This window comes from Lepisosteus platostomus, chromosome 23, assembly GCF_059453375.1.
Source record: "Lepisosteus platostomus isolate fLepPlt1 chromosome 23, fLepPlt1.hap1, whole genome shotgun sequence".
NCBI classification, from domain to species: Eukaryota; Metazoa; Chordata; class Actinopteri; order Semionotiformes; family Lepisosteidae; genus Lepisosteus; species Lepisosteus platostomus.
This window is the reverse complement of record NC_142633.1, coordinates 13,075,796-13,097,642: the sequence shown is the minus strand read 5'-3', so window position 1 is coordinate 13,097,642 and position 21,847 is coordinate 13,075,796. Positions and strand designations below refer to the sequence as shown.

The following is a 21,847-nucleotide window of genomic DNA, read 5'->3' as shown; positions in this document are numbered from 1 at the left end:
TTATAGCTCTTAACTCAAGCAATTGAACAGCCACGAGACAGCTATTAAATTCTAACATACCGTAATTCTACTTGTGTATGTTTCACATGCAAAAATGTCTTTTAAATGATAATAATGTCCCTGGAATAGTGTAAAGGATGCAAGCAGAGGTAAAAAAATATAAAAGTAATATTTTATATTTTAAAGATTGTTCAGCATCTGAACAAAAGAAATGTGTATTCTTGTTTTACACTTGAAATATCAACAGTATCAATTTTGCAGTTATTTACAGTCCCTAGAGCAGCATATTAAGTAATTGCACTAAAAACATTTTGGGTTGAGTTGCTATACCCCTCTAAATTCATTATAGTTCCTTGCATTTGTATAGCAGATACAGTGTCATCTCAAAGGATCCCCAAGCACTTCACATCTAGGAGAGGACGTGCTTTATCCACCACTGAAGGTCGGCACACATGTACAGTAGGCAACACACAGTCAGTAGGCACCTGTAGCCCCTCTACACTTCTCCTGGTTGCTGTGAAGACGTTCACTAATTCAATTAAGAGGGAAATGTAGGTAGGTCAAATTGTGCAAGCCTAAGGTGAAATAGATTCTGGACACTGGTGTTAATAATTTTATTTTTATGAGCTCTTAAATAGCCAGGTGCTCAGGCCTTTTCTTTAATATTTCAAAGGAGGGCCAGTAGCTCATATAGTCCTATGTGGCCTGTTCGTCCCTGGGTATTCTGCCCCTGGGAGAAGAATGTCGCCTAGTGGCCAACACCATTGACAGCAGCAATATTAGTGACCAGGCTTAGCCTTGCTAAGTTTCTAAGATCTGGTGAAATCAGGCTTGAAGGTGGTAGTGCTGCTGTTCTAGAGTGCTAGCTTTGCGTTTGGCTACTTTTCTGATGGGTAGCTTAGACTGTTCAGGTACTAAGGTAATGGTATGGAGCTGTGGTTAAGGGTCTGGACTTATGACTTGAAAGCTGTGGGTCAGATCACCCATGGGGCACTGCTGTTGTAACCTTGAGCAATGCAGTTTCAATAAACCACCCAGTTGTATAAATCAGTACAAATGTCAGTTGCATAATATAGTCGAACAATTTAATAACACATTTAATCATTTTTGGAACCATTATATTTCTGCCTACAAAATTGCTGCAGTTATGTCTGCCTGAATGATTTTCTAACCAAATGTGTCAAACCCATGCTTTTCTTGTCAAAACAGTTACAGGTTCTGTAAAAAAGATGCTTGGAACCTCTGTCAATCACCTATCACCAGAGCTAATTAGGATACCTTTTTTGGCATTGTGGGCTGTCCAACAATCTATAAATATAGCTTGCCTGGACATGTCATGAGATATTTTGAAAAGCAGACTGTAGCATTAGCTAGTTGAGCCTATTTAATCAGCTAGTTTGATTTGATGACTTCCTGGATATGTACAGTTGAGATATAAGTGCACCCACCATTTCAATTCATCACACTCATTTTTTGGGGGAAATAAACATTGGCATATAGAAGCAAGGTTGGTCCAGTTAAGTTCTGGCATGGAATAAGGAAAACCAAGGTCATGCTGTGAGGGGTGTTGGTGGAACAGAAGGTGGCAGTCCTTCCTCTGGTCTAGAATTTCCAGACCAGTGTCACAACATGAGGCACCATCTAAAAGAAGTGCCATGCTGGAGATCAGATGGTAAATTCAGGTTCTGAGTACTTGGTCATTAAAGATGCAATGAGACTGTTTGTAAGAGTGGGGGTGTTAACCTTGTTGTGCTGCTTAAATTCCACTCTGGGTTTGTATATTCTGACCTACTTTAAATTGCTTCAACGTAAGGTAGTGAAGCGCTGAATAAGTTGCGAAGCAGTTTCTCTTTTCTCCACACTTGTGTTGTGTTGTGGGCTGCTGGTGCAGAATGGCTACTGTACACCGTCCAGGTGGAAGCAGCACATCAGTGGAGGATTAAGTCAGTTTGCTCACATGTAAAGAGTTTTGGGATCCCTCAGGATGAATCAGATAATTATAAGTAAATTTAATTATTATTGATATCTTTTCTTAGCTGTTAAAACACTAATCCACTTAAACTTCTGTAGAGCTACAGAAAAGAAAGTATCTTCTCTATAGCCAGTGTTTGAAAGTACAATTCACCAGGAATCATAACTACCGCTTGCTACTGTAGTATGAATGCATAACCAGCTGCTTCACAAGAGGAAACATTGTGAATAAAATTTAAAAAATACTGCTTAAATCATGAAAGGACTGGAGTGGGTTCACCACAAGTCACGATTTCTAAATATCTGCCTGTTAGAAGGCTTTCTGTTTACTATAGTAAGAGTGCAAGCCATTTAAAGATCATCAGCCTGCCCATATATGGAAACCCTCTATTGTTTTTTTCTGACCTCTGATCCATGCTCTTGATTCTTTTCTCTCCTGAGTCTACCAGCCAGTGTTTGTTCAGCATGGGCCTTCAGAAGGTGTTTTTCTACATGTACCTACCTGTGCTGGTGTTGTTGTCTGGGTTAGGGCATGCCATAATTAGGACAACATGAGCTTTTTTGTTTTTCTCTTTTTTTCACTCCCTCACTTCCTCACTCACTCTCTCCCTCTGTCTCTCTGGTTGCCCAATCTCAGCTAGCAAAGGTTTTCGGTCATACAAGTTTGTTTAGTGCTGTTTGAAGAAGGTGAAGAACATACTTTTTAAACTGCATAAAATACACGTTCCTGACAGTCCTAAGGGATATGCTACCTGCTTCCTAATTTTGCCTTTGCATTTTTGCAGTTTGCCTGGACTTTTTTTCTGTTTAAGATTAATCTGCTTTTGCCATTTTTACTTCAGCAAGTCTGGACAATGTATTACGTGAAGAAGAAGGTAACTGTTTGAGCATATTTTCAATGGGAGCTCAAGTCTTTGTTGCATGCTGCTGAGGGCAGTAGCTGCTGTTCCCTTCCTGCTAGCTTACACTGAGTGATCTGCATCAGAGTTGTATACATTGGTGAGAAAGCTTGGGTAGATATTCAGAGCCTTTGTTTTGCGGTACTGCAGTTTGAACTTGCTTTATTACATTTTTATTGAGTGCTTAGATATTGCAAATATCATATGATTCTTAAGCACAAGGTGAGATTATGAAATTTTACAAGATTGTGGATGTTTCTGAAACTACACTGCAATGCATATGTACTGTATAAGATCATTTTGTTGAGTATTTCATAAATGCATGTGTATTTAAAAGACAAGGCTTTTAGTTAAGGTATGAGAGTAGTTCATGTTCAGGACACTGCCAGTTTTGATTATATTTTTTGGTCTTTTTATTTCATTCATTTTTTTTTATTTCATTCATTTCATTTTAGTTCAGTGCAAGTATTTTGCAGTTATTCCATGAATAAAGTCATGGTCCTAAAAATGAAATCATACTGAGTTTAGGTTTAGTCATAATGATTCTTGACATAAGTTATATATAATGTATTATTGAATGGCATGAAAGATATAGCATTATTGATATTGCTCAGCAATCTTATTTGCTGAAAAAAATTCCATTGGTTGAAGTTCTTGTGTTTTTCCTAATGATCAGAGCTGCTGATTGTTGAGTTTGACCTTTTTGCCCCTTTTTTAGGATTTTGACATCATATTTTATTTTTTCCTCATCCAAGATCAATTTATTTTATTTTATTTATCGCTCTCACTCCAGGGTTGAGATAAAAATAGAGCAGTTCTCCCAATCTGGAATGTTTCCCCTTTGTATGCATGTCAGTCAACTGAGCACATCTGCTCTCTGCAGCTCCTCCCTCACTGCCAACATGCAATCAAAAGACAGCACAGAAATTCCACTTAGGCTGGGATATAATGATTAATGTTCATTTATGTTGAAAGATACAACGACAAACCTCTTATTTAATTGGTTTTACTCCCATTTCAAATATTTGTCAAAAAGTGCTAACCTTGAACACATGAGTCTATGACAGTACATTTAAAATGTTCCATTATGTTATATGTATTTAATGCCTTTGCTTGCTTATATATGACCTGTTAAAATTATATAAGCTGGTTTTATCTTGTGTTCGAGTCTATATGTTTTTCATAAGAGCATAAGAAAAGCCCAGCTTGTTTGGTTGCTAGTAGCCTATCAATCTCATCTGGCAATTTCCCATAGAAGACCCAGGTATGATCTTAGACAAGAAGGCTGGGTAGCTGACTGGTGACTTCCATAGCACTGTGTGTAAGAATCTACCTCCTGTTCTCAGTTTTAAATCCACTTCCTCACAGTTTTCACTTCAACAGCCGAAACACAGTACACACTGTGTGCTGTGTTAGAGGACAGAGATTCTCAGGGTGTCTTTGTCAATGTCTTTGAGTACTTACAGTAATTCGTGTGTACCTGATGATGATGATAATAATAGTAATAGTAATAATAATAATAATAATAATAATAATAATAATAATAATAATAATAATAATAATAATAATGCTGCAAACTGATATTTTCAAAGGGATATAGACCATTTCTAGTGAACTAAACTCTTTTGTTTTTCAAGCCAGAGAGCAGATTCTAAATATACCTGTACATACAGAAGATGGTTCCTGTAAAAGTGTTTGAATGAGATATATTTATTTATACTGATTTATACTGTTTGATGTGTGACAAAAACTGTGATTCTCATACTAAATCCCAATTGCGTTTGTTTTTTTTTAATAAAGTGATTTGTATTCCTTAAGGAAACTGAAGCAAATAATGCTCTGCTTTGGCAACCAAAGGAAATGTCTGTTTTTGTGAATAATAGCCCTCTCTGCTCCAGGATAGTGCCTCTATCTCTTTAAGTTAAGGTCAGTGTAACCGGAGACTTTGGGAGTTGAGTGAATGTCTTCCAATTCCTTTACCTGTGTCTTCTCTCCTCCCCCTCCTCGCCTCTCTCTCACAGTCCCAGTACAATCTCCTCAGCAGCACTATGGATCAGAATCTCGGCACCCGAGCAGCCTCCACCAGCCCCTACAGCTCAGAGCACACCTCGAATGTCCCGACGCCTTCGCCCTACTCCCAGCCCAACTCCACCTTCGACGCCATGTCTCCTGCTCCTGCCATCCCGTCCAACACCGACTACCCCGGGCCGCACAACTTCGAAGTCACCTTCCAGCAGTCCAGCACAGCCAAATCTGCCACATGGACGGTGAGTTCTCACCTGTGCTGCTTTCTCATCCACTCTGCTTCCTCTCCCTGACAGATTGCTCCAGGCCGAGGTGTAGCACTTCTTTCCCACCCAGTAGCACCAGATTCTCACAGGCATCTTCTTAACTCAATTATTTGCTTTTGCGTGAGTGCGCGTGTTTTAAATTAAAGTAAAAATGCATCGTGGAGATCCTCACAGATCTACAAAGAACACATGCTCCGAAATACATTTTCACTCGGTGTTTATTTTAGTTGTGCATTGCATTTTTTAGTTACTGTTTCAGACATGAAGAGTGTTTTCTCTAGAGCTCTAGAGTTTATTTTTCTAAACATGTATGCAGCTGTGTGGAATTTGCCTTCAGAAACTGATTTTGGCAATATAACTATTTTGGTCTATAATTTCGGTAATAGCTGATTTGGAAAAGTAATACTTATGTTGTCTGCCTCTTCTGCAGTGCCACTCGTGTTGACTGTTTTTAAGCGTATAGGGCTGCCCTGTACTGAGCAATAAACTTTGTTCTGCAAATGTTTTGAAAGATTACACATGCTTAACTGTCATTCAGTCAATACTGCCAGGGTCTCTTGCAGGAGGTCTTAGGCTTGAAATCAGCCATTTTAATTGATTTCTCTGAAAACAAGAATGCTGTGTATCTTAGTTATGCCAGAGTTTGAGAGAGTAAAAAATTATTACCTATTGAAGACATTCCTAAAGGTTGTACACAAATTCAACCACTCAGTCACCAGAAGTGGATATTGGAATAAAAATCAAGCTTAAATTGATTCAACATTCAACATTCAATGTCTCTATTTTCTAGTTGCAAATTCTCACAAAGTAGAAAAACTAAATTATGGGGTGAACATCTACATTTATGACTGCATTACTTTAAAAGTACTGTTTAAAAATCTGGGAATTACATTTGTGTAGTATATTTCATATAGATTAGATTATAATCTATATAGTTTAAAAAAGATGACAATATTACGATTTTAGTCTAAATTAAGGAGATTTTATCAAATTGGGATTTTTAAATTTGAGACTTAAACCTATGAATCTGAACCATCTTCATATTAGAATAGCTTCTAAAACACAGGTGTGATACATTTATTTCTTCATGACATTATTATTTATTCAGTGTTAAAGGAACTTTCACAATTAGCATTTGAGAAATGTTGCTTTTCCTAAATGCTTTCTGTTACTGTAAATAACAAATTAACCTAACATAAAAGAGCTCATGGAAATATAATGTGTAGAGAAATTCAGAGTAGCTGTAGGAGAAGTCTTATTTAGCTTCAGCAACTTGCACAGTAAACATTTCAGGTGAGACCCACTAAATTTGCTGCCCTAGAGGCAAGGCACCTGAACTATGGCAGAAATGCTGCAGTGGAGGGCATTTGAGGAAACAGAACAATACAATGCAGAACAGCCTCTTGATCTGTCACAGCTAGGAATCTCGCCAGTTCCTTTATGATGCTGTATAATACTAATCTCAAGTCATGGCTGCACCCTAATATAAACACTCAGGATTCCCCTGTGCCCGTGTCTTCTTTACAAGGTTAATTTTTCCATAGGGCCGATACATGACCAAATTAACAATATAGGCTTCAGTGTCAAGCTTTTGTAAAAAAGATAAAACCGGATTTAAATACCGCAGAACCTTGAGGAAAACTCAATCCAGATAATGCTACCAGTCAGTGCTTTTTTCATTTGAATAATGGTTATTTGCAAAAGGTTCATATACAGGTTATTATAGAAATACTCTGGCATTATATTAACTATGATTGAGAGGAATGTGTGCAATTCTTCATGTGTTCATAAAGATTGCAATTCATATGCTCCATATAATGCCTTTGACAGCTTCCTCTTAGAACAATGTATAACAGGATAGAGGTACTGTATCTAGCTCCAAAGTGTCTGGAGTCCTGGAAGTTTTAAAAAGTAGAAGAAATATACAAAATATACAAAAATAAGCTGAATATTAAGCAGTTGCAGACTTGTAAGTTTTGTGCTCTATCTCTAAAAATCAGATGTCATTTTTTTCTTCATTGAAACCTGCAACGTGTTCACTACAGCCAGTGGTAAGCCGCTCATCTGATTTTTCAAGTGTCTCAGAACATTCCTCTAAAGCCATATTTTTTTTAAATGTGAATGGAAAGATGGTTAAAACCCAGAATTGAAAGAATTCTAACTTGGCCTTTTGATATTAAATTAGATAATGGCCAATTAATCAGATTGTGCATCTTTTGAAGTAGATTTACCAGCAATGCAGTATTTACCTCTCATGCTACACTAAAAAGCATTTTCAATTTATTTTAAATACATTGATACAATTCTATACCGTTTCATTAAAGAAATAAATGTAGCAAGAATATACACATTTTGTGACGATTAAAAGGGAGTTTGTGAAATGGTTTCAGAAAACACAGTATGTAAAAATAATCTCTTAGCTTTGAGCTGTTTCAATATGAAGGGTAGTAGATGCTTAAACCTGTGAAACCGATGCCATTGCCTCAACATTTTCTCTGTTGTCCTCTGATGTTTGTTTAATTCGTTCATCCGTGAATTTCATTCAAGACTTCAAGGCGTTGTAAAGTGATACATCCCACTCCAGCAAAAATCCCTGACATTTTCTCTTTTTCTTTTGTCCAAGCTGTCACCTCTGGTGTCTCAAATTCTGACATAAAAATGTCACAGCGAGTAAGCATGGGCAGTGTTATTCTTTCTTTTAATGTTTTTTTATGAAGAGTTCAACAATAATAATCTGAAACAGTAAAAGCATTAGAGTTCCCAGAACTATAGTATTTTGGCCAAGTAAGCTGCAGTCAGTGAGTTTTATTTTCATTCTGTAGTGTGATGGGAACTTTTTTTTCTGTCTTCACGTACTTAAAAATTCTTGCAGCTACTTTGATACACCTATCTCTTTTTTGGTAATGACTATAATTAGAGTAAACACATTTTAAACAAGTGGAGGTTTAATTCGCAGATTTGGAAGAGCTTTTAACTGAAAGTCACATCTGAAGAGGAGTCTCTGGCTTTTAAGGAACATATATCAGTGTGTATTTGAATATAATGCAGTACAAAGAAAGCAGAGATATTTTTTTGCACTATATCCCTTCCATTGTTTGGTGTATTATCTCTACAGATTACTTCTTTAATCTTTATGGTTACTTATGGTTATTTAACATATTTGGTGAATGATGCTGTAATAGTTTTAAGAAACAAATCATTTTACTTTTTAGATGAATATAGTCAGGATAACTCCCAGGCGTCATTTCTATTCAAGACTATTAATAATATCCGTCCCGATGGTAGTGTCTCTCATCTGCCATTCATGGGATGAGCTGGAATTTTTGTCTTGATTTCAGCAGTTTGTGAAAGGCAGTTGCTGTTCTCATGAGGTTTTTTTTTTAATTTTGTTATTAGTTTATTCTAAAATTGTGTTTACTTTGTACAGAAATCTGTCATCACTCTGATATATTGCATTTCTATGCCATTAAACAGAAAGGTTCTTTAGTAATTTGGTTAAAAACATTATTAGAACACTGTACTCAGGCTGGGAAAACCACTTTGAACTGCAGAAACTAGGTGGAGCCTGTAAACGTGGTTTCTTTGCTGCGGTTAATCAAATTAATCCAAGGTTTTCAGATGATTACTTAGATAAATAACACTGACATTCAAGGGATGGAAATTCCTGAAAAGAGAATGAATTAAACTCTGTATTTTTGCTAAATGTGGCATCTCCTTTTGGAGAGGATCAAACTTGACAGAAAACAAGTGCTGTGATTTAATGTGACACGTATGTCTCTACACCAAGTGGTCGGTTTAAAAGGAAATTGTTTTATATTGTTCAGTATACTTGGAAAGGTTTTGGCCTTGGAGATGATAAACCCCTTGTGAAGTCGTCTTGCCACGTTCAAAGCAATCTGTCAGCTTTGTCTCTTAAAGCAATTAAAACCATCTTACGGCTTCATTTCATGACTGCTTAAAAGTAGTACTTAGAAAGATTGAGAACCATTTCCATCCCCTCAGTCTAACAAGAGACATTAACTGTAATTAAAAAGCTCCAGTTGTTCTCCATTGTGAGTCACTGTCATGGATAGGAGTCTGAAAAGATGATCCTGGAATGATTAAAATATCAAGCCTCAAAAGGGCTTCTGTGCATCAGCATTTTTTCTTTTACTGGAGAGGTCAGACGTTTGGAAGAAAAATGAAAATTTATGGGCACAATTAAAAGTGACGTTAGTTCTACACATTTAAACAGGTTACAATATATTTAGAAGAGAGCATTTTTTAACTTGCAAAATAGTCAGGGAGCAACTGACTATCTTAACAATGAAATAGATCAATTTGGGAAAATACATAGTAAAGGTAAAACGTTAAGGGAATAGAATCTGAAATTAAAATTTGGGCTTCTCTGACTGTAACCTAGAGTTAAGGTCAGATATACCTGAAAGAGCATTCCTCCTACTGTGCTATCAGAAGAGGAAAAGTCATGTAAAATGGAAAGACTAGAACAGTAGTGCATAGGTCAGAGAGATTATCAGGGATGATGTTGTGGAGTACTAAATAACTTTTCAGGGAAAACACCTTGAAAAGCTATTTAAAAACTGGACAAGCCAGTTTCTATTATAGTCAAGACTGTGTCTAAGAACTGAGTTTTTGCTTTTTGGCTTGTGTGGCTTTTGTGTCGCAGGGTTAGACGGGGTCATTGAGGTAGTGTTACTCCAAGGTGAGTTGATAGTGGAAGTTGTGTTCTATAAGGTATAATGTTCTGTATGTGTTGAGGGGAGTAGTAGCTTGCAGCAAAGGATTCATGCTTTGTGTCTAGACTGGGAAAGCCAGGTATGTAAAGAGGTATTAGTTCATACCCTGGTCATGTCCAGCTGAGCCTGGGCACAGGCCTGTGGAATTTCCCCAGGTCACAGTGAGATTGCCCCCGGATTAGTTGGCCTCACTCTCCCAAGACCAAGAGCACTGAGCTGCCAGGATCTTGGTAGGGTCACAGTGAAAACTGGAAATGGGGCAAAAAAACCTCAAAACTCAAAAAAATGGTCTAGCGGAAAAAATGAACCTATTCTTTCTAGCTGGCATGAATGTGATTGCAGATTCTCTCAGTAGTGATCCACTTCGAAGATGGGTAAACAGAAATGTCTTATGAGCAGTCTTGAAGTGAAAGTGTTAAAACGTCTTTGTTAAATAAATTAGGGAATTCCCAAATCCCATAAGTATATGTCTGCATCTCTATCCCTTCTTAAACAAATGTAGTTTGTGTATATTTTACCTTTAAATGGTTTGCATTTCCTTACAAAGAATGACTCACAAAAGACCTGGCTTTTGGGAAAAATTGCTGTCTGCAGATTTTTATAGCTGAAGGCTATGGATAATGGCATAGGGGTACTATGTTGCTTAATCCCAGTATTCAATGTGTTCCACTGGGGTATTTCTTCCAAAACATCTGGAAAACAATTGTGGGTGGCTTGCATCCTTTTGACACTGAAATCTAAAAAAACATTTCATTCTGCCAAGTATTTTATGCCTAATGTTTACTAAAACATTTTCGTAATCATTGAAGCAATAAGCACCCAGATTCTGGATATAACTATATGGTACTGAATTTCTGCATAGCCTGCTCAGTGCACAGAAGTCAGGCTACTTCTGTGTACAGGAAGCAGTTAGTGATTGAAAGGACGTGTTGCTTTGTATACTACCTATAGAAACAGTGTTAGGTGAGAACTGAAGTGTGGTGATGATATGAGCTCATTGTTGGAAACAAAGTATTGAAAGACCCAGTTGGTGTTTTTCTTCACTGTATGGAAAGAAAAACTACATGAGTTCAGATCTCTCTTCAGATGAACATCCTCAATCAATAAGATGTCATTAGACCTCATTAAAGAAAGCATGTGGCAGGCATGAATGTTTCTTTAGGCCTTTTGCTTTCATTTCAATCACAAAGGTATAATGTGTATATTAAAGACAACTGTCTCTTTGAGCCAATGTGTCCTTCTTTAGTTCAATTCAGATGCTTCCAGATGTAAAACATTTGTTGTCAAAAGCACTCTCTGCACAGCACGGGACCAAAAGTGTTATAAATGTTGAAAATGAGGTTTGACACCTTGGATTTTTTTTTAATGAAGACCCCTAGTGCCTTTTTTTCCTGATGGCGTCTGTCGGTTTGACGAGCTTGGGCACGCTGTAGATTCAGGCGTGTTCAGAGTTGCTAGTACCATCTATTACCATCTTCTGGCTTGGATGTGTCCTGACATGCTGTAGACAGGGGCACATCCTGTACCTAATCCAATATGCTTCTTAGCCCTGTTAGCTGTAAAATAGATGATAATAAGCATTTTTCACAAGAACAGTTTAGGATCCCTAGTGCAGTACCACTCCTTGCTTGATGATTTCCCTTTTCACATTAGCCGTGAGTGAAGTTTGTTTGCTTATATCCCGAACAATTAAGGTAATTGCAGTTCTTGATATAGAGGTATACGCCTGTTTTAGTACTTACTGCAGTTTTGCATAGTTCACAGATTACTGAGGTTTCTAAGTCGAAGCAGTAGAAATATTTCACTCTTGACTATAGCTAACAGTGTTAGAGATGCTATAATATACAAAACAGTGGAGAATAATTTGCTTAATATATATCCTGGCACTAGGTTCACTTGTGTTTTCATCAACTATTTTTGCTGGAATAGTAAGGAAGCATGGTACAACTCAGAAAGGAGAAAAATCACCTGCACACATTAAGTATAGCAAGTATATATGAACGTACAGCTGCTGGACATTCATTAAGGACATCAAAAATGAAACCTTTACTTTTCCATGAGTCTTTCTGCAAGTCTCAGTAACTATTGTTTCTTTAGGAGGTTCATGTTTTGTGATTAAGAATACAACCATGGAAAGGAAGCTAAATCTACAGGTACTTGGTTAGGCATATCGCTACTTTTTCCCAATAAAGATGAGATGTGTGCATGTCTGAACAGGTCTTACATGCAACCTCTAGCTTAGTACCTGTGTCGAGATGAGTAATGTATCAATTTAAATCAAAACACCCATCCTGGAAATCATTTTTAAAGCTGATTTAGTTCTGCCTATATATTGGAAAAAGTGGATTTCTTTGAAGCAGGGTCCATTCTGTTAAAGTTGTCTGCCCATCCAAAGCATGTGTGTATGTATAGTAGGTAGCCATTAGAAAGTCAGCCTGTAAGGATAATATATATTGCTATATAATTAAATGAAAAAAAACTGTGTGGTTTTGCTGTAGTACTCAAAGTACTGATTCTTATTAGTAGTAGTACTAGTAAGAATGAAACAAACGACCTTTGCAGCTCAGAGAGGAATATTATTTATCAGTTAATTAATGAGTTAATTTATGAGTTATGAGTTAATTATTGAACTATGATCTACAAAGATTCTGCACTATTCTGAATTATATTATATTTTGAGTTACAATCTCTTTATCCTCATGTACAATCACAGCAGTATACCGTTGTCCATCTGGAGTGGTATTATTCACTAATTTATTGAGTCAAGTATAATAAGTAGCACCCTGTGTTTTAAATTGGCACCAAAACTATCTCTTGATAGAATAAATAAGTAGTCAATAAACCTAAGAAGAGATAACATTGTTGGATATAAAGGGCTCCAATACTATATACAAATCTTCAAATTCCAATGCAAATAAATGTATGTAGGCAAATGTATGTTGAAGCTACTGCTCCTTCTTCTGGGGTATAATATCTAGAATAGACTATACACTGTACAGTACATCTGACAGGAAATGATATATGTTGTTTTAATGATGTAACTACTTTCAATGAGAGTCTTATAGTTATGGTCAGACGCTGGTAGTAGTATTTCTACCTCTTCCTACTTTGACAATCCTATTATGTCATGTGTTTTTTAGATCTTATCTCCCTTGCGATAAGGTACATTAAATTTCAGTTCGGCCACACCTTTGAACTGAAATCAGAACTGATTTTTAAGGCCACTCCTGTCATTTTTTGATTTTCCATTCTGTTCACTCCTAGAGTGAGTTCATTAAACACATTCAGTTCACGTCATTACCTTGACAAGGTTCTCACAATGAAATAGCGTGTGCACAAATTATTCAGTTATTCTCACAATCTAGATAATTCAATTTTGGATAAAAGAACTGCTTAATACTTTTGTGACTTGAAGCTTTCCACTGGCTTACTGCCTAAATCAAAAATCTTGTAATCTCCTTTAGTTTAAAGTGGGGGAATATAGCCCATTTACATTTCAGAGATCCAAAAACACATTTATAGTTTATAAAAAATGTCACCTCTTTGATATACAGTAAAAGATGAGGCAAGACACATTCAACTTTCCTTAGATAACTTATTCTTTAGAGACTGGGGTAGTACTTTGGCCATGTGAGTGTTAACTGAAATTATTTATATCAAAATAAATGTGACACACAGCTAGAAAAATGTCTGAGCAGAGTAATTTGAGGAAAGACTGAAGACATCCAGCACTATTAATACAGTATGTACAGTAGGTATATTTCCAGTACATAGACCATTCCAGTCAAGGAAAAATTACTTTTCTTACCTGCCAGTTTATTAGCAGAAACCCCCTTTTGTAAAACGGCACGCTCTTGAGATTCAAATTTTTATTGGTGGATTTCATCCTTTATTACTTAGTAGTTACAGTCCTTTGCATAAGATGACAAGAAAACAGAAATACATTTACCTGTAAATTAAAGTAAACAAATAGAAACAAAAAGGCTTTTTGCAATGCAAGAAGAAAATCATTTTATTAGGGAAAATACATTTTCAACCAGAAAAAACGCTGGTGATCTTTTCTTTAAAAATTGCAAAGCCGAAGAAAATTACAGCAAAGCAGTTGGAATGAAAAGATGTAATCATCTAGGGTATCTGGGAGCCTGTTTTAACGTATTTACGCAGGACACTTAACGGTATTTGTGGTTCACAAGCTGAAACATGTCCACCAAGATGACAGACACATTATTATCACTCAAGTTCTCCCAGCTTGCCCGAACCTGTCCTGGGACACAAGTCCACAGCTGCTAAAGAAATTGCAGGCACAGCCCACAGCTCTCTTTCCTTCAGCCAAGTCTCTGTGGTTTCGCTGGGAAAGCCTCAATGCTGTTTTAGGCAAGTCCCATGCAGGTCCTACATGGTCTCTGGTATGCAAGAGAGAGTTGGGACTAGTAATATGGCAGCAGAGAATCAACTCCAGAAAAGAAAATTAAATAAAATGTGAATGTAATCAGCACTGAACAAGTCAGAACGATCATCATAGCACAGCTGCAGCTTTTTTTTTTACTTTTCTTTATTCTTTATTAGCTATGAATCTGTTCAAACAGATTACCCTGTGTCCCACTTAAGAGTCACATGTTTTTTCTTTTTAGGTTGCATCAGTAAAACTCTCTCCTTTTGTCAGGCAAAACCTGTTTAAATGATTGACGTGTTTTACAACAAAACATAACTAAACTACATTATTTGGAAAAGAAAAAAAGAACATTATGATTTCAGTATAATACTGTGCCATTATCACTTAATCTTTATTTAAAGATTCACAGATAGAATCCCACATTTGTATTATATACATCTGAATTTATTTTCTACTTACCCAGGAACTACTACATTAATGGGGTTTGATGTATGAGGAAAGTGTCTTCTGAGCCATAAGTCCTGCTCTATAATCCTAGTGATGTCATGCAGTGCCCTTGTGTTCATGGAAGGTCCTGCTTCTTTCTGATCTAAAACTGCTTCCTTCTGGGAATTAATAAGAAAACTTCCCCAGACTGATGTAGTGATTTTCAAACCGAAGGATGCCAAAGAGCTTCACCTGACGTGGGTTCCCTCTGGTATGCAAAGGACTAGTTTATAAAGGAAAGACAGTCCATGTCCTATTCTTTACACTCCATAGATACTGAAATCCCTGCCCTAATTGTCTATTGATGAAGTTGCCCTGTTTTCTATTTTGTTTGTTCAGGAGACACTTAATAATGCGTTGTTGTCTTCCCACTGCTCAGCCTTGATTTGCATAAAAGAATTAAACAGTACTGGTTTACTTTATGTGGGATATGCAAAGCAGTGGTAGATTGTGCCTGTCCCAGCATGGATGAACAATGGAATACTTCAAAGTTGTACTCAATCTGTTTTAAGAACTTGGATACCTTTCAAAATCACGACATTGGTGATATTTTGGTAATAGTGTTTTGGTTTTTAATTGGCTTTGCGTTAATCATGGAGACAACACAGTTCTCGAGCAAAGTAAATGCTCCTGTTTTGTTCTGAATCCCATCCCAAACTCTTGTGCACTTTTTTATGATGTATTATGTCATAATTCACTGTAACAATTTCTTACCATTTCTGAATTTGGTCGTTTTTCAAATCCACATATGTACATTTTACGCATCGCATGATCCTATGCTATGCACAAATGGTCAAGGATGCACAAAAGATAGAAATGTACTTATCTGTATGTGCAGCATAATACACTGTATAATAGTTCTGTTTTCATTTTTAAAATATGTTCATAATTGCACTTCATGAAGGTGCACTTCAGAGACCTGAATGCTCGACTAAAATAAATTTTACAACTAAGAAATATTTGAAATGTACTGGCCTTAAATTTTGGTTTAGTTTTGTTATAATAAGCTCTCCATACCTACAAAAGAAGCCTTTCAATGTGTAACATCTAGACATACTGAACAGGCTATGTCATTGTTACAACCCAGACGACTCAATATATTAAAAACTTTAATCCATCAGAAAGGCTTCTGGAGACCTTGCATTATGTAGTTTATGTTTTTTGCAGGTCAGCACTGTTGGGACATGCATGCTTCGGTAATTGCTGATTTTATATTTAAATGTTTAACTGTATTTTAGCTATAGCAGTTTCTCTCCCACCCCCCACCCCCCAGCCCCGCCCCTGCCTAAAGGCAACCGTTTTGCTGTTCATCTACAGATTTATCCATGTCACAACAAGGACTATGGAGAGAGTCTGTTACCCAAGAACTGACTCGCTCCCAAGTTCATCTGCTCCTACAGAACCGTTTACTAGGCGTGTCTCAATCTGCCTGGGAATGTTGACTGTGGGGGGGCACAAAAGATTTTGACAACTAATGGAGATGCACGTGTGTGAATGTACAGTATATGTGTATATACATTATTCATACCCCAATTCTTCACAGATGTTTCAACTCAATATAAAATGCTTTTCAAATGTGAAGCGATGTAGCTTTTTTCAGGATTTTGCTCAATGAGAAGCTTACAATGTCCCCCACACTAAAAAAACTATGACGCAGATTACCCTGTATTAGTGAGTTATTGAGAGAGTAGTATTAAAAACCTGTCTGAACAGAAGGCCACTGTTTTAAAAAAATGTACTTGGAATATCAAACAGTAAGTTTATTTCTTTATTGTCTAGCATACACAGAAGACATCTCTTTTTTTATCTTTGACCTCTTATTAATATTGCATTATATTTGAGAAGAATATCAAGTGTCATGCAATGCATAATTGCTTTTTCCAATGAATACATTTTACTGAATGTGAGGCAGTACATGGATAAGTGAAGCATTTCCTTTCTTAATCACTTCCATCAAAGTGATAGAAATATCTGATTAATATTGTTTTATTATAAATTGAATAAATGTACTATTTTTTATAAAATAATAAAAGGCACACAACAGAAATATAAAGCACATGGGAAGGACAATAAGCATGCAATATTCAGATTGATTTATTGTAGTGTAATTAGATGCAGTGTCGTTATTGACTGGGTATAGCTGTTCATTTTATTTCTGAGGTTTGACCAATGTGAGTGAGCTGAAAATCTGAAATCTGAAAACAAAACCTGCTCTGCAACAAAAGACATAAAACATAAGAAAGATTAGAAGCAATTTGGCCCATCTACCTTTTAGGGTTGCTAGTCACTGACTGACCGGACGATCTCATCCTGCCATTTCTTCAAAGAAGCCAGGGTAACATGGCTGAGTGGCTTCTTCCAGGTTCCCACAGCACTTGTGTAAAGCACCTCCTGTTAATAGCTCTTAATGTACTGCCCTGCAGTCTCCACTTGTCCTCTGGCCGATGTTTCCTTTTTCGTTTTGAAGGCATTCTCCGGGTGAACTGTGTCAGTGCTTTCGGGCACTTGAGTCAGAACTACATGGTCTTCTCTCTTGAAGCCTAAAATGCTCTGGTCCTTTTAGCTTGTCAGGGAATGACATTCCTTTACCCCTGGGAATGTATCCAGTGACCACAGGACTGATTCCAGAACACAGTACTCTAATTGAGGCTTTAATAATGCATTATACTGTTTTAACGTTGAAAGTCTTGATTTCATTCCCAGACTTTTGCCTATGTATTCCAACATTCTGTTTGCCTTTTTTTATTTCTTCCTCGCATCGCCTAAAAATGAAAATGTGTCCACATAAACACCGTGGTCTTTTTTTTATAAATAATGTCTTCAAGCTCATCATAGACACTATGTACACAGTGAAGTACTCAAATTGGCTGTGTTCAGCCGCACTTAACAGTGCCAAAACCTCACCTTTGTTATCAGATAAGTATGATTGCGGAAACCCAAAACGCTTTTGTCTGTTGCAGCACCAAAAAGCAACATGCAAAAAAAACCGTCCTCCTCATTCTTCTTCACAGCTGTCAGTAAATGGAATCCTCCTCAAATTTCAAAGGGAATTGCTCACATCAGATTCGGTACCCTGTCTGGGTCTAGTCTCATGCAGGCAGACATGATGACAAATTGCTGGCTGTATTGCACTGCAAACAGCTGAATTCAGAATTCACCAGACCCTTATTATTCACGGAAATCTCATGGCCAGAGAGCTCTCTGAGGAAGGTTTTGTGTTCACATCTAAGGGTGTAAACTGTAAGGTTTTCTCTACCTTTAAAAGGCCACAAGTAAAAAAAAAATTATGTTAAAGATGTTCCCAGTTTAAGAATTTGTAATGACTGATTTAAGGACCGCATTTACAATGTCTTTATACAAAGATACATTGATTGTCTTTATCTGTGGCTATCACTCAAGATAGACAAAAAAGATAAGGCCTAACATCAAAAGTACTGTGAAGTAAAATGTAACTAGAACAGCTTAGCAAGCATCACCCTGTCAACTAACAGTCCAGAGAACTTTTAAAGCCTCTTTAGCTAAGAGATATCATCATCTCAGATAGATAGAGAAGGTGACTATTGATCTTCCATGGTTAGATCAGAATCAAACAACAGTGCTTCTGTAGATTACCACATTTATTGTTTTAGGGCTGGAAGACAAAATGGCATGAAGAAAGGGATGATGATGTCCTTCAGGACAGTTTTATCTGCCATGCTTTATTGCTTTTAGTAGATAATGATGTATGACTTTTTGCTTCTTGTATGATTTATTTAGGCATTTAACTTTTGACACTTCCTCAAATGTCCATTAATGTGTAAGGCATTATTTCAATTTGAATCTGATCCATTCCAGCATGTCTATACAATTTGTTTTTGTTCTCTGAAGTCACTTTTTAATTCCCTGGGGTGAATTTCTGGCATTTCTTTTTTTGAATGACGCTTGCCCCAGCATGTTTTGTAAAGGAATATGCCATGCCCCCCCCCCACACACACACACCTCCTTCATTTCTCATTAATTGTTCTTTTGGATCTCGTTCACTCCATACAATCACGGCACTGTTATCACCGTGTACGCGATTCTCTCCAAACAGCGAGGTTGCACAGGAATGTAAAGGCTGCTTTCCCTCGATAGTCCTTTGTGTTAAATAAGATGCCATTTTCCTCTTCATTTAAAGTCACCTGCATAGCTGCGCTAGCAATAATTTGATTATGTTGTCTTGTCTTGAATATAATTTGTGTGCTTCTAGGAAAGGGGTATCTGCAAACTTATAGGCACTGTGTAAAATGTATTCATGTATATGCCCAAGGGAGAGGAGGAGCAGTGTCACTTCAGCTGACTGACAGAGAGCCTACAGACACCATGAGAGTTTCTTAAAGATGTTGTGTAATAGAGCCCCGTCACAGTCTGACCTTTGTTTCTGATTTGCCATCAAGAGTTAACTAATTGTGTAAGTAATGTTGTGGCTTCACAAATAACCTTTTATCCCCTTAGGAACTAACCTAGCTTTAACTAATCCGTTATATTGTGGGTTTAAGTCAGAATTGAAAACTAGGACTTCTCAAATATAAGGAAATAACCAGATTTTCTAGATTTAATTAACTTTTACACTAAATCACTAGCTTTTTCTCTTGTTTCCACTTAAATTCTCCATCTCTCTGTCTGCATTCTGTTTTCTTTATATATTCAGAATGTTATAGTTTGATTTTTGTGAAGGTATGTATATATTTTTGGGATCGTCTGTGGTGGTATCACTAGACAGAAGCTTATTTGAACTTATTTGAGTGTAGCAAAAATTGTTCTCCTGGCAGAAAAGTGTGAAGTGAAAGCTTTTGTGGTCATTGGTGATTTTGTGCAAGCAAATATTGAATGACAGTTTAGTGGAATGTTTATGTTGTACTATATATATTTGCTTGAGTCTGAAAGTATGTTAATGTATCATATGTATTTAATTTATGGGTCTAGGCACACACAGACTGAGTCAGGCCAGATTTCAGCACTTCAGTTATAATTATGTTGAATAAATCCCAGTTATCATTATTGAAACTTGCACTTTAAACATATGCTCCTCGTGCGCTTTCAGGAAAAAAATTATTGACATACATGAGTTTGATGTACTTCACAAAGTTAAAGGGCAAAGAAACCCTTTAGCTGTTACTATATGTATACATCTAGGTTTCTTGCTCATCTATCCCAGTGTTCTTCAATCTCTCCTTCTTTTCAGCACCTCTTTGTCTCGTTCTTCCTAGTGGGGGTAGGGAGTCCAATATCCTATTCCACAACCAAGCTATCATTCTTCTCCTGCAAGTCGACACCAAATCATGGCTGAATTCCCTTCTCCCCCCAAATCATGTTTCTTAGGGTTTGCCTGATGCCACTGAATATAGATTTACAGTGAGACAAGGCAGGTGTTGGAATTTAATTAGGGCACTGTATGTTAAATATTAATGTTCTCTTAAGTGATGAAATGTACTGTGTAAATATTTACCTTATTGCCAGATTTTTTGAAGAGTCTCATGCAATTACAAATAATAGGGAATGTGGTAAGTATGAATAAAGTTTCACATTGTCTTTGCTACTTTATGGCACAATTAATACAATATTACCAGTAAATATAAAAAAAAATCAGGAAAGGTATGGATACAATCATTAAATTAACAATGAAACTTTCATTTAAGTGTAGCCATTAAAAGTGTGTGAGCAGAGATCCAGTGGGATCAGTCAGGCTGATACTAAATGATGACATTTCTCCACAGGGTACTAAGTAATGGTAGACAAATGAAATGACCCCCTGTCTTTTCTCCTTGTTTCTAGTACTCACCCTTGCTAAAGAAGCTGTACTGTCAGATCGCCAAGACATGCCCTATTCAAATCAAGCTCTCCTCACCCCCTCCACCCGGCAGTGTCATTCGGGCAATGCCAGTCTATAAAAAGGCTGAGCACGTCACAGAAGTGGTGAAGCGCTGTCCCAACCACGAGCTGGGAAGAGACTTCAATGATGGTAATGTTAACAACAGTGATTGGCTTGTGCCCCCAATTTACTGTCTCAGTTTGGCCTTTGAGCTTTGACTGCCTTTTCTTCCTAGCCATCATTCGTGAAATTGCAGTGTCTGAAAAAAAGAGCAGCACTTTTAGAAATTCTCTGCCTTTCTTGGCTACCGAGGAAATGCGAATCTCAGAATGGCGAGTGGCACAGCGTGCTGTAATTGCAGTGTGGATGGTGCTCTTCATTGGCCACGTAAATCTAACTGGCCTTTCCTTCTCCAGGTCAGGCTGCACCAGCAAGTCATCTCATTCGGGTAGAAGGAAACAACCTGTCCCAGTATGTCGATGACGCAGTCACAGGCAGGCAGAGTGTCATTGTGCCATATGAATCCCCACAGGTATGTAGACCTTCTGCAACGTCACCTGAGTCACTCTGTAGCCATGGGATCACCTCTGCAATAAAGGAAGGTTGCAAGGGAGTTGCAAACTACCGTCTCCCTATGTGAAACTTAGCAGTGTTTAGTGAAAACACTTATTAGGAAGTGTAACCCACTTTGAGTTCATGGGTTCTTACACCTGCTTCCTCCTGACCAAATAAGGGAGCAAACCACCAAGCTTTGAGATGTTTTTCTTACTGTTAAATAATGATATGAAAAAAAACGCATGGCAATTCTACAAAGTTAATAAAAATCATAGTTGCTAAAAAGCAAAATAAGTCTGAAAAATGTTTGTTTTGTTTTTTAAAGAACGGTGTTAACAACTTAGAAAATTCCACAATATACTCAGAAACTGGAATCTCTGGGTTTATGTGGCAATCGAGTAAGATTTTTATGTTGTTATGGGAATTTATTTTTCTTTCCTTAGGGCAGAGTTTTTGCTAGTTTTTCAGGAACTCTTGTGGGAAACGTCCTTGTTTATGTTGGTCATGTATTCTCATATTTCCCACTCAGTTCAGACCCAATGATAATTCTGAGCATGCCCGAGAACACGTCTTAGCTAGTTCATAAGGTAGAATAACAAAAGCAACTTAACTACTAGAAGCTAGACTCCTTAATCCATTAAGATAGACCTTTTTGCAGTTATATTGCAGATGTGTCATTTTTTACA

At 37.1% G+C, this 21,847-nt stretch overlaps 1 protein-coding gene across 6 annotated transcripts in view; it reads left to right on the top strand.

Moving 5' to 3' along the window:
- tp73 (tumor protein p73) overlaps positions 1-21,847 on the top strand; it is a 58,715-nt gene that overhangs the window by 24,597 nt on the left and 12,271 nt on the right. For 5 of the 6 annotated variants that reach the window (XM_088616810.1, XM_088616808.1, XM_088616813.1 and 2 more), the window contains 3 exons: positions 4,892-5,137; positions 20,570-20,756; positions 21,023-21,138. In XM_088616810.1, coding sequence (XP_088472936.1) covers positions 4,892-5,137; positions 20,570-20,756; positions 21,023-21,138 — 549 coding nt within the window. Of the gene's footprint in view, positions 1-2,574; positions 2,847-4,891; positions 5,138-20,569; positions 20,757-21,022; positions 21,139-21,847 lie in introns of those variants that run through there. The other variant, XM_088616815.1, reaches the window with a different exon arrangement.